Source organism: Procambarus clarkii, chromosome 25 (genome assembly GCF_040958095.1).
Source record: "Procambarus clarkii isolate CNS0578487 chromosome 25, FALCON_Pclarkii_2.0, whole genome shotgun sequence".
NCBI lineage: Eukaryota > Metazoa > Arthropoda > Malacostraca > Decapoda > Cambaridae > Procambarus > Procambarus clarkii.
The window spans coordinates 30,482,515-30,495,114 of record NC_091174.1 but is presented as its reverse complement, the minus strand read 5'-3'; the positions used below and the strand labels follow the sequence as shown (position 1 = coordinate 30,495,114).

The following is a 12,600-nucleotide window of genomic DNA, read 5'->3' as shown; positions in this document are numbered from 1 at the left end:
TCGAATCGTTACAGGTAGCCTGTTCCCCTTCATTGTGTACTATCCCTTTGGTCTCCTGTCACCTGATCCCATTTCCATAACTTTACATTTACTGGTGTTAAACTCCAGTAGCCATTTCCCTGACCATCTCTGCAGCCTGTTTAAGTCCTCTTGGAGGATCCTACAATTCTCGTCTGTCACAACTCTTCTCATTAATTTTGCGTCATCCGCAAACATTGACATGTATGATTCCACTCCTGTAAACATATCATTTACGTAAATTAGAAAGAGGATTGGTCCCAGCACCGATCCTTGAGGTACTCCACTTGTTACTGTTCGCCAGTCCGACTTTTCGCCCCTTACCATTACCCTCTGGCTCCTTCCTGTTAGGTAGTTCTTCACCCATACTAGGGCCTTTCCGCTTACTCCTGCCTGCCTCTCAAGTTTGTATAGCAGTCTCATGTGCGGTACCGTATCAACGGCCTTTTGGCAGTCAAGAAATATGCAGTCTGCCCAGCCTTCTCTGTCCTGCCTTATCCTTGTTACTTTATCATAGAATTCTAAAAGGTTTGTTATGCATGATTTCCCTGTCCAGAACCCATGTTGGTGCTTGTTTACAAACCCAATGCTCTCCAGGTGCTCAACAAGTCTTAGCCTAATTATTCTTTCAAGTATTTTGCAGGGGATGCTTGTCAGTGATACGGGTCTGTAGTTAAGTGCCTCCTCCCTATCACCTTTTTTGAAAATCGGTACGACATTTGCCTCCTTCCAGCAACTGGGCAATTCTCCCGACATAAGTGACTCATTAAAGATCATTGCCAGAGGCACGCTGAGAGCCTGCGCTGCCTCTTTAAGTATCCACGGTGATACTTTGTCTGGTCCAACAGCTTTGTTTGCATCCAGTGTTGTCAACTGTTTCATTGCCTCCTCTGCTGTCACCTCTATATCTGATAGTCTTTCATCTTGGGTAATCTCTTCTAACAATGGGAGCTGCTCAGGCTCGGTTGTGAACACTCCATGGAATTTTACATTCAGTACCTCGCAGATTTCCTTGTCGCTTTCTGTATATGCCCCTTCTGTTTTCCTCAGTCTTGTCACTTGGTCATTTACCGACATCTTCCTTCTTATATGGCTATGTAGTAATTTTGGTTGCTTTTTCGCTTTGACTGCAATATCATTCTCATAATTTCTTTCCGACACTCGTCTTATGTTAATGTAATCATTCCTAGCTCTGTTACATCTAATCCTGTTGTCCTCTGTCCTTTGTCTTCTGTACTTCCTCCACTCCCTCCTGCTTCTCACCTTTGCTTCCTGACACTGTCTATTAAACCATGGGTTATTATATTCCCTCCTGCTTTTTTCCTTTATTGTTGGAATAAATCTCTCTTCAGCCTCCTTCCATTTCAATATGATTTGGTTCATCATACCTTGCACTGTTTTTCCTCTAAGTTCTCCCAATGCACTTCTCCCAGGTAGTCCCTTATCCTTCTGTAGTCCCCTTTTCTGTAATCAAGTCTCCTTTCCCGGACCTCTTGTCCTTTGGTCACAATTTTAAGCTCCATCATGTAGTCAAAGACTAGGACACAATGGTCACTAGCTCCTAGTGGTATTTCATGTTCCAACTGCTCGATGTCTTCTACATTCTGAGTGAAAATGAGATCTAATAGGCTGGGCGTATCCCCTCCTCTTTCCATAGTATCTTCTTTCACATGCTGTGTTAGGAAATTCCTGTCAATAACGTCTACCAGCTTCGCTCCCCAGGTCTCCTTCCCGCCATGGGGATTCCTCATTTCCCAATCTATCTCTCCGTGATTTAGGTCCCCCATGACCAGCAGCTTCGCTCTCATTCTATGCGCTAAAGTTGCTGCCCTCTGCAGTTCATCTATACATGTCTTGTTGCTGTTCTCGTACTCCTGCCTGGGCCTTCTACTGTTTGGTGGGGGATTGTAGAGTATCAAGATTACAATTTTCTTCCCATCCACTGTCAGCGTTCCATGTATGAAGCTCGTGCTTTCATTGGTACCCGGATTTTCCAGCTCATCAAAACTTCCATTTCCGCTTTATTAGTAGTGCCACTCCTCCTCCCTGTCTCTGTGTCCTTTCTTTTCTTATCACCTGGTACCCCTCTGGAAAGATTGCATCCGAGATCATGCCATTTATTTTAGTTTCCACTATTGCCACTATGTCTGGGTCTGCCTCACTAACTCTTTCTTTTATCTCTTCTGCTTTATTGGCTACCCCATCAGCATTGGTGTACCAAACCTTGAGACTCTTCTTGGAAACTCGGGTGTCAGAGTTCCCCCTTTCACCAGGGGTCTGGGGGGAACTGGGGGGTGTCTGGGGGGCAAGTGGGGGCTGTGGGGGTGAGTGGGGGGGTGCTAGGGGGGTGCCTGGGAGTGCCTGGTAGGCGAATGGGGTCTGGGCATCTAGGGGGGTAGGAAGGGCATAATGGGTCTGAAAGTTAGGGGTCTGAATAGCATAGGGGGGTTGAGAAATAGAGTGAGACTGAGAGTCAGATAGAGGTTGAGAGGTTGGGGGGGAGAGGGATACTGAGGGCGGAGGGCTGAGATGAGAATAGAGCATGGGTGCTGGGAGTGGAAGAGAGGGTATATTAGTTAGGGGGGAATCGGGGGTAGGTGGGGGTTTTGGGGTAGAAGAGGGGAAGAGGGAGATGGGGGAAGGTGTTAGGGGGTCACAAGGTGAGGGGGTTAAATGTGGGCTGGAGGTGCATAGGAGGGGTGAGGGATGGTTGGGTTTGGGGGGGTGAGTGGAAGAGGGGTGCAGTGGAAGCTGGGATGGAGTAGATGGAATTGAAGTCAATGGGGTAGAAGGGGCAGGGGAGTAGGAAGGGGTAGTTGGGGAGGGGGGATGGGAAGGTGGGTTTGGGGAGGGCATGGCTTGACCCACTGGGGTCGTTGACAGGTGTGATGTAGCAGGGGCAGGGGAATCGTTGGGGAGGTGCAAATGTGGAAGGGACAGGGGGTTTTGGGAGGCTGAGGCAGGGGGGAGGTATAGGAGGGCTGAGTTGGGGAGGATGCGACCTGGGAGGTGGCCTGGGAGGTGACCTGGGATGTGACCTGGGAGGTGAGACTACCTGAGAGGCTAGTTCGGTGTCGTTGTTGCCATCTTTCGTCATAAACCTCTCTATAAACACATTGTAATGGGTTTCACTTCCTCTGAGTAAATGCTTGGTCCTCATTATGTACTCCACAGCCTCCTCATTGGAGAATTGCACGAGAACAGGTCTATTCTTGGTACAATTGTAAGGTCCAACCCGGCGGCTGATATCCACCTCGTGTTCTGCCATTCCTGCTCCAATGCACCTCAATATCTCGTGCAATTCGTATTTTTCCGTTTCTATTCTCTCTTGTCTTGTTGGTGCCCCAGATTTGAATAATCCATGTATTATAATAGACCGTCTCCTCAGTAATTCATTGTCATGCTGGTAGTCTGTCCCCTGGGGATTCTCCATCCCAACCGCAGTCACTAACCCATCCCCCACTAATCCTCTGTCCTTAGCCATGCTGTTAATCCTTCCTAATTTGTTTGTGATACGAGCACATTCCCTCTCCCAGTCCTCTCTTCCCTTCCTAATCTCTTCCTGAACATAGAGCATAAGTTTTTGTTTCTTCCTCTCTACCGCATCCTGTATTTGCTGAAATACCTCACTTTTAATCCCCTGCATTAGATCCTCCAACCAATCACTCCTTCTCTCTACAAATTTCCCTATTAATTTGTCTATAAATCTGTCCTCCTCCTCATCCCTGCTGGTGATTGACCTTGAACCCCTTCTAGTCATTGCAGTAACAATCTAGCCAAAAAGGCGCCCCTCAATACCTTGCACAATCTGCAGCACAAACAGGCGAGAAAGTACTCCACGCGGCTGGTCCAGATGTGAGGTCGCTGCGTCCCGCGTCACAGCTGGTGAGGTCACTAGTGGTGAGGTCACTCCGGCTCCACAATTTCGGCTCCACAATTTCACAATACCACGATGTACTCAACACTTATTTTCAGTGGTGGTGTTTGTACTGTTTTTCTTCACTTTCTTGTGGTTTGAGTGAGCTTACTAGTTATTCAATCACTCATATACACTCATATACGCATATACACTGATTATTCCCCCCAATTCACTAGCTACGCAAGAGCTTCCCAGACCCTTCTGACCTCCGCGGCTGACTGACCTCAACTGTGTAGAGTATTGATAGAGGGTGTGTGTGTGGTGTGTGTGTGTGTACTCACCTAGTTGTACTCACCTAGTTGTGCTTGCGGGGGTTGAGCTCTGGCTCTTTGGTCCCGCCTCTCAACTGTCAATCAACAGGTGTACAGGTTCCTGAGCCTATTGGGCTCTATCATATCTACACTTGAAACTGTGTATGGAGTCATCCTCCACCACATCACTTCCTAATGCATTCCATTTGTCAACCACTCTGACACTAAAAAAGTTCTTTCAAATATCTCTGTGGCTCATTTGGGCACTCAGTTTCCACCTGTGTCCCCTAGTGCGTGTGCCCCTTCTGTTAAACAGCCTGTCTTTATCAACCCTGTCGATTCCCTTGAGGATCTTGAATGTGGTGATCATGTCCCCCCTAACTCTTCTGTCTTCCAACGAAGTGAGGTTTAATTCCCGTAGTCTCTCCTCGTAGCTCATACCTCTCAGCTCGGGTACTAGTCTGGTGGCAAACCTTTGAACCTTTTCCATTTTATTCTTATGCTTGACTAGATATGGACTCCATGCTGGTGCCGCATACTCCAGGATTGGTCTGACATATGTGGTATATAATGTTCTGAAAGATTCCTTACACAAGTTTCTAAAGGCTTTCTTTCTAAACTTTCTAAAGTTTGTGTGTGTGTGTGTGTGTGTGTGTGTACTCACCTATTTGTACTCACCTAGTTGTGGTTGCGGGGGTTGAGCTCTGGGTCTTTGGTCCCACCTCTCAACCGTCAATCAACAGGTGTACAGGTTTCTGAGCCTATTGGGCTCTATCATATCTACACTTGAAACTGTGTATGGAGTCAGCCTCCACCACATTACTTCCTAATGCATTAATGTGTATGTGTGTGTGTGTGTGTGTGTGTGTGTGTGTGTATGTGTGTGTGTGTGTGTGTGTGTGTGTGTGTGTGTGGTGTGTGTGTGTGTGTGTGTGTGTGTGTGTGTGTGTGTGTGTGTGTGTGTGTGTGTGTGTGTGTGTTCATAACGACAGGTGCACTATGTGTGTGTTTATAATGACAGGTGCACTATGTGTGTGTTTATAATGACAGGTGCACTATGTGTGTGTTTATAATGACAGGTGCACTATGTGTGTGTTTATAATGACAGGTGCACTATGCGTGTGTTTATAATGACAGGTACACTATGTGTGTGTTTATAATGACAGGTGCACTATGTGTGTGTTTATAATGACAGGTGCACTATGTGTGTGTTTATATGACAGGTGCACTATGAGTGTGTTTATAATGACAGGTGCACTATGTGTGTGTTTATAATGACAGGTGCACATGTGTGTGTTTATAATGACAGGCACTATGTGTGTGTTTATAATGACAGGTGCACTATGTGTGTGTTTATAATGACAGGTACACTATGTGTGTGTTTATAATGACAGGTGCACTATGTGTGTGTTTATAATGACAGGTGCACTATGTGTGTGTTTATAATGACAGGTGCACTATGTGTGTGTTTATAATGACAGGTGCACTATGTGTGTGTTTATAATGATAGGTGCTCATGTGTGTTTATAATGACAGGTACCATGTGTGTATTTATATCGACACTTACACTATTTATATTTGTTTAAACTATATGTGTGTTTTAATATATTCCTCCGTCACAGCATCATACTGTCAAAAAACCATTCCAGCTCTTGAGAAACGAAATATTTATTTTACAAAAGCAACACTGAATGTTAGACTGTTCAATTTCCAAAGGAAGATTCATTTTTAAACATATACATAAGCGGTAAAAGTTTTCAGTCACTGTGAGAAGGCACTGCAAAAAATATAATCGTTCTTTACACTGTAAATCTTCTGGTGAGAGAGACCCTCCTGTGAGACAGTCGCAGCTCCAGCCAGAAACAAGGTTGCAGAGATCAAACATAAAGGGTCATAACAATTATTATATTATAAAGAAACCTAACGTCCTCCCCTGTGTAGCCTTGACCTTTTAATCGTAGCTCTTTTAAGGAGCCATTTCTTATGAATGTGAAACTGAAGAGGTGGACGCAAGGGAGTCCTACATCCTGGCGGTCCATGGTGTGAGAGACTTGCGTGTCCTGACCTACACTACTGACTTGGGGGAGACCCAGCTGCTACAGCTGGCTTCACCTCACAAAACTCGTCAGTATTAAAAAATCTTCAGTACTACTAGTTAAAATGCGGTGTTAGGGAGTTACGGTGGACGAAACATCGCTGAGGACAGAAGCAAGTTATCATGGGAATACATACCATCCAGACGTCCTTGTACTCCCGCTGTGGAGGAACCACGGGTCGTGGGCAAAGAAAGCACGTACACAGTTAATCACGATGCCGTCGCTGCCAGGGAGGTTCTAGTCATAAGGTAACACTACAATAATGACAGGGAAGAAAGAGGTTTCACTTAGCTGACTCCAGATTTACAGCCAGTATGTAATTTATTTTATATCATGACGTTGATGACGTGGCCAGTTCTTGACCTCCATAGAATAAGGAATATGGCCTTGACTGTGTTATGGTACTCAACACGTCCTGCCTGCTGAGTGTCACATGTTAAGTGTGGCATCTGTGGAGTGCTTAGTTATCAACATGGGCATGCCCCAGCCAACTTTGGTGGTGGTGTTACACTACAGTACTACGTGAAGGAACCCAAGTCCCACTTGTGATGGCGGTGTTACATTACACTGCTACGTGAGCAGGTACCTATCAAATATATGGTGGTGGTACTACAGTGCTATTTAAGCATGTACATGTCTCAAATGTGTGGTGGTGGTACACCAGTGTTCTGTGGGAACGCACCGGCCTCCCATGTGGTGGTTGTGGTGGTGCTGATGTTAAAGTAGAGGTAGAGGGAAGTACAGCTTAGCGACGACTTTTTAATTTGTAAAAGTAGTCTCTATGCTATACCCTATTAAAGATTGAAGTTGAGGTCGTAGAGAGCTCAATTTCGGGTAATGTGTTAATTAAAGATTTGTGATGCTGTTTACCGTGTCAGCTGTAGGTTCCTGAAACTAGGGTTAAAAAGTCGTCGTTAAGCTGTACCCCATTTAAGACTGAAGTCAGTGTCGGATGAGGTCCATCTACGGGTAGTGTGTTAAAGATGTGTGATGCTGTTTACCATGTCGGATGTTAGTTCTTGGATCTGGCGGCAAAGTCGTCGCTAAGCTGTACCCAGTTTAAAATTAAAATTAAGGTCGTAATGAGTTCATCTTCAGGGAATATGTTAATTAGGAGTGAATAAAATAATTAGTAGTATAAGACTTCAGTTCTTAAACCCAACTCTTAACGTTTATTGTTGTAATTTCGTAATTATACATCCGATTTTATGAAATTTAAAACCATTGTATTTTAGTCATAGTAAGAATAAAATTGAAACAGGGCTTTAGCATCTGCCCTCTGCCTTAATTCTCTCTTGTAACTTCGTTATTATCTGTTCAGTTAAGTTAACATTTAATGAAGATTCTGCACTCAACGATCGTCGGAAGCAGACGTGTCAGCTCTGCTAGACTTCACGATCACGAGCACTTTACTCTAGAACGTCAGTTCCACTCCCGGCCTGGTTTCTTATACCGGGAAGGGAGGGAAGGCCTCCATCAATAATGTGACATTTATATATAATTCAGCAGTGTCCAAGCTGGGATGGGGGTGTTGGTCATCCAACTCCCTTGGTCATTGGTCATTGGGTCAGTAATGGGTCAGGTGAACCAGCCGACCATACTAACAGTGAGAAGGCATCTGCCATAAACACTCCCAATGTTAGCTGATTACCCTGGTCGAGCTGCCAGCTCATCACCAGGCGTCACAAACACTACAAGTTCCGGGGTACGCCCCTCGACGAGCATCCGTTCTCCAACACAGACCTCCTGATGCTCTTTATAGAAGAATCTGACGTAACACCTATGGACATCGAACATGAAGGCACGGACATCGTAATCTTCTTGTCGAACGAAGAGGACCTCGACAACTGATGGATTACGAATACGAAATTCAAGTCAAGCACCTCCGCCTCTAATTCCCAAGGCAGTACCTTGCTGCATGACCTGTCTTTGTCAGTGAGATCAGCCAGTGGGTCGTGGAATAGGCCGAAGATTAACATATGGCGAAAGACATCGATGACGGAACCCCGGATCTGGAAGTACATCGGACAGAACTCATCAACAGCCGCACCTTGAACATCACTTTCACCTCCATAGCTTCGTCTAATCTGGCTGCCAAGAATGATTTCTACAGCTTCGATATCTATGTTCCACCATACCTAGTGAAGACAAAAAGATTCTACAACGTAAATCAGTGACTTCGGTGCTACGAGTACTTCCACCCAAAAACAAATGTCAACAGCGAATTCAAAAGTGTAGCCTCTGCTTGGCTGATCACCATTATTCAATCTGCACGTCGGAAACACTACGCTGCCTACTTTGCAATAGCGATGATCCTGCAATCTCCCCTTAATGTCCCCAAAGACAAAAATCCACCAAGAACCTTGAGAAAACCACATTTTCCGTCGGAGCTAGCACCAGCGCAGGCACCTCGGCTCCAACCAACCAATCAACAACCACCTCAACCTCAACCATCAAAGTGCCACTTTCCCGGAGCTATCGGGAGAGGAAATACCACCACAAACCAACATCCTAGCCAATGAGAACCTAGCCAATGAGGACCTAGTTCCTAGCCTGCCAGGCACTCATCGAGCCAGCAGTCGCCACCTCCATCCCACCCCGACCAATCACTGTATAGCACAGTACAAGTTTTGACATCGACGGCTAGTATGATAGCTGGCACTAATCCCCAAGAATATATGTGAACTCTGAATATTCTTCACAAAGCAAATGGTCTCCCAGCCTTAAATGTTCCTGATGAAGTTTACACCACCACCACTTCAACTATCAGTTCTCAAGTTCCGGATCAGGTCTCAGACATCACTGTGTGCGCCGTCGCGCTTACGGACCTACTGTCATTAGCTGCATCACCGGCTTCTGCTGCAACTCTATTACAAGCAACCCAGGTGCCGTCGCCTCCATCTTCTCGTCCATCGACGACTGCCACAGTTGCACCTCTAGTGTGTCCACCCACAGAACTATCTACATTTGCTGCTGAACCTGCGGTGACAACTCAACCTGAACTCAAACCTCATGATTACCACCTCTGCTTCTGAGTCAGCCGATTCATTGGATGAGGAAGTCTCGGTTGATAAACATGACCTCCTTTAAGGAAGTGTCCCTGCTCAACTGAAGATTACCTTCTGGACACAACTCCAACAACAGCACCACCAAGACAACGCGTAGCCAGACCAACGGGCCGGCCAAGAAGCCAGAGGAGAAGAAGATAACCCACGATCGGAGCCTGATAAATCATAAAAAAAAAGAAAACCATCGATGAAATGTAGTAGCAAAGAACACAACCAGAGCCGCGACGAGAAGCTCGGCCTCCTGCAAGACACATCAGCGAACAACCATGTGAATTCCACCCTACCACCAAACCACAGTGTCAGCTGTACGTCTTATCCATGGTGGTTGGGCCACCGACTTTTTTCTCCCCTCTTGTCTCGTCTCCAGTTCCTAGCTCAAGATTTCTGCATCCTCGCCCCTTCCTTTCATCCCCGGCTTACCAACTCTAGGGTCCTTGAACTTGGTACTTGTAACATTTAGAATAGTCACCCACGAGATGAAGTGGATAAATAAAAAGATGTTAAGTTTCACCTCTTTGCCTCTGCCTTGGTTCGCTCCTATATTTTCGTTAACAGTTCGATTTTAATGATTTATAGATTTAATTTTTTTTATTCAGGTAAAGGTACATACATTGAGTTACATACATAATGTTGGATTTAAAGATAGAGATAGTACATACAATACCTAAAGCCCCTAGTATGCATAGCGTTTCGGGCAAACGTTGATAATTGAATTATAGATATTTTAAACGTAGGACGAAAAATAAAATGGTGCTGTAGTACTGTAGTTCTCGTCCCCGCCTAATCATTTCTTTTGACTTCGTTATTACGAGTTAAATTTTCATATGCATAAGACTTAATACATGATAATTTCAACATAGTAAAAGAACAGCGGTAAACCTTGGCCTCTGACTCTAACACTGAGCCTCACTTCTCTGTTATATTTTCGTTACTAAACATTAAATTTTTAAATAAACTTTAAAACATAGGTGCTTCTAACCCTCAGAATGTAATACCATCAAATTTGTTGTGCATTTTATGTTCAAAAACCGTTTAGGCAAAATGAGGAAGCACAATAAGGTTAGTACAATTAGGTAAGAACCCACATTGGCCTCATACACCTTCACCCTCCCCTTCACTCAGTCCATCCCAACTCCAAATATATATATATATATATATATATATATATATATATATATATATATATATATATATATATATATATATATATTGATGTCGACGTGTGCTTGTGACTGTGTGATCGACAGTTTCGATCAGTTTGTTGACCTTTGCTTTCAATTCGGCTGTAGTGTCCTTCGTTACCCTTTGGAACTTAGTTTGGTCAGAGAGTATGAGGTTCATTTTCGGCAGATATTCGTCTTTTTTAAGAATGACATATATTGGCGACTTGTCACCTCTCCTGACAACTATCTCCTTGTTCTCACGAAGGCTTTTAGCTGTCGCTTTGAGCTCGGGGGACAGTATGGTGCTTCTGTAATTGCCTCGATTCTTTCCTCCTTCTGCAATAAGTTTCTGATCGAAACTGTGAACGCCAAGAAATCCGGACTCCACCTGCCAAAGATCATTGGGGAATATAAACCTGGATATGCGTATGGAAATGTCAAGACACACAAGCCTGGAAACCCACTTCGGCCAATCATTAGTCAGACACCCACACCCACGTACAGACTGGCAAAGCGACTCAACGGCCTGCTGACTCCTTATGTTCCTTGCGCCTTCAGCCTGAAGTCTCCAAAGGAATTTGTTGACTTACTGCAGGGCACACGGCCACAGGGATAAGAGCCTCGTTGGACGTAGAATCGCTGTTTACCAACGTACCAGTGGACGAGACAATCGGGATGATAGCCGACAGAGTGTATCGTGATCCAGCCTGTACTCCTCTTGACATACCAGAAAATATTCTGAGGAAACTACTCCAAGCTTGTACTAAAGAGGCACCCTTCTTGAGCCCGGATGGGCACATGTATAAGCAAGTAGATGGGGTCGCCATGGGTTCTCCCCTAGGTGTCCTGTTTGCAAACTTCTACATGGGTACCATCGAGCAAAAAGTCTTAGTCGACATGAACTTGAAACCGGCCATATACTGCAGGTATGTTGACGACATTTTTACACAGGTACCTGATGTCAGACATCTGCAGGAGCTGAAGGAGGCATTTGAGCAGAGTTCCGTGCTGCGTTTCACTTACGAGATGGAAAAGGATGGGAAGCTGCCCTTTCTAGATGTAACAGTCATGGAAAAGAGCGGAGGTTTCCACACTGCAGTCTACACTAAGGAAACGAACATAGGAATGTGCCTAAATGCCAATAGCGACTGCCCAGACAGGTACAAGAGGAGTGTTGTTAACGCATATGTCGACCGTGCTCTCAGCCACAGCTCAGAATGGAAGCAAGTCGACGAAGAACTCTGTAGGGTAAGGCAGGTCCTAGTCAACAACGGCTTCTCCAATGGTTTCGTCGAAGACATCATAAGAAGGAAAGTGAAACGTCATGCAACCTCTGAAGAGACAACTAACACAACACCTATACCCCCTATTAGACTATTTTACAGGAACTTCTTTTCCACAGCTCATAAAACGGAGGAAAGGGTTCTGAAAGATATTGTTAATAGAAACGTTATCCCTACAGACAAAAATCAGAGGATACAACTGACGATTTACTATAAAACCAGAAAAACGGCCAGCCTACTCATGAGAAACTCTCCAGACACAAAGCAGAACGCTTTAAAAGTGACCAACGTCGTCTATGCCTTCAAATGCCCACTTGGGGACTGTAAGCTCCAAAAAACCCAGTATATAGGCAAGACAACAACATCTCTTTCTAGGCGTTTAACGATGCATAAGCAACAGGGCTCCATTAAGGAACATATAATCTCTTCCCACAACCAAACCATCGCCAGAGAAATCCTAGTAAACAACACAGAAATCATCGATAGATACAGCGATAGCAGACGGCTTGACGTTTGCGAGGCACTGCACATTAAGAAGTCAACACCAGCAATCAACAGCCAATTAATGCACAACTATATTTTACCCACCTCAAGACTCCGCTCCAATATAGAAGCATCAAGAAATATGGACCAATAGGCTTTCTACAATCACTTCCATTTCAATACCCATTGTTTCGTGTTCTGTCTTGTGTTGATGAAATTAATACCCTATTAAATACCACCTCACCCCATCCACCTCACTCAAATGTAGATATAAACAAATCGGAGATATGTAAGTTCTATTCAGTTGTGTATGTGTAAA

The 12,600-nt window shown here is 44.8% G+C and overlaps 1 protein-coding gene across 1 annotated transcript in view; it reads right to left on the bottom strand.

Annotated features, from left to right (window-relative positions):
* LOC123756315 (dynein beta chain, ciliary) overlaps nucleotides 1-9,197 on the bottom strand; it is a 289,304-nt gene extending 280,107 nt beyond the window's left edge. The window contains exons 1-2 of the mRNA XM_069331022.1: nucleotides 9,117-9,197; nucleotides 8,195-8,422 (exon numbers count right to left, since the gene is read on the bottom strand). Of these exons, the coding sequence (XP_069187123.1) occupies nucleotides 8,195-8,422; nucleotides 9,117-9,197 (309 nt within the window). The remainder of the gene's footprint in view (nucleotides 1-8,194; nucleotides 8,423-9,116) is intronic.
* Between the last annotated feature and the right edge of the window lie 3,403 nt (nucleotides 9,198-12,600).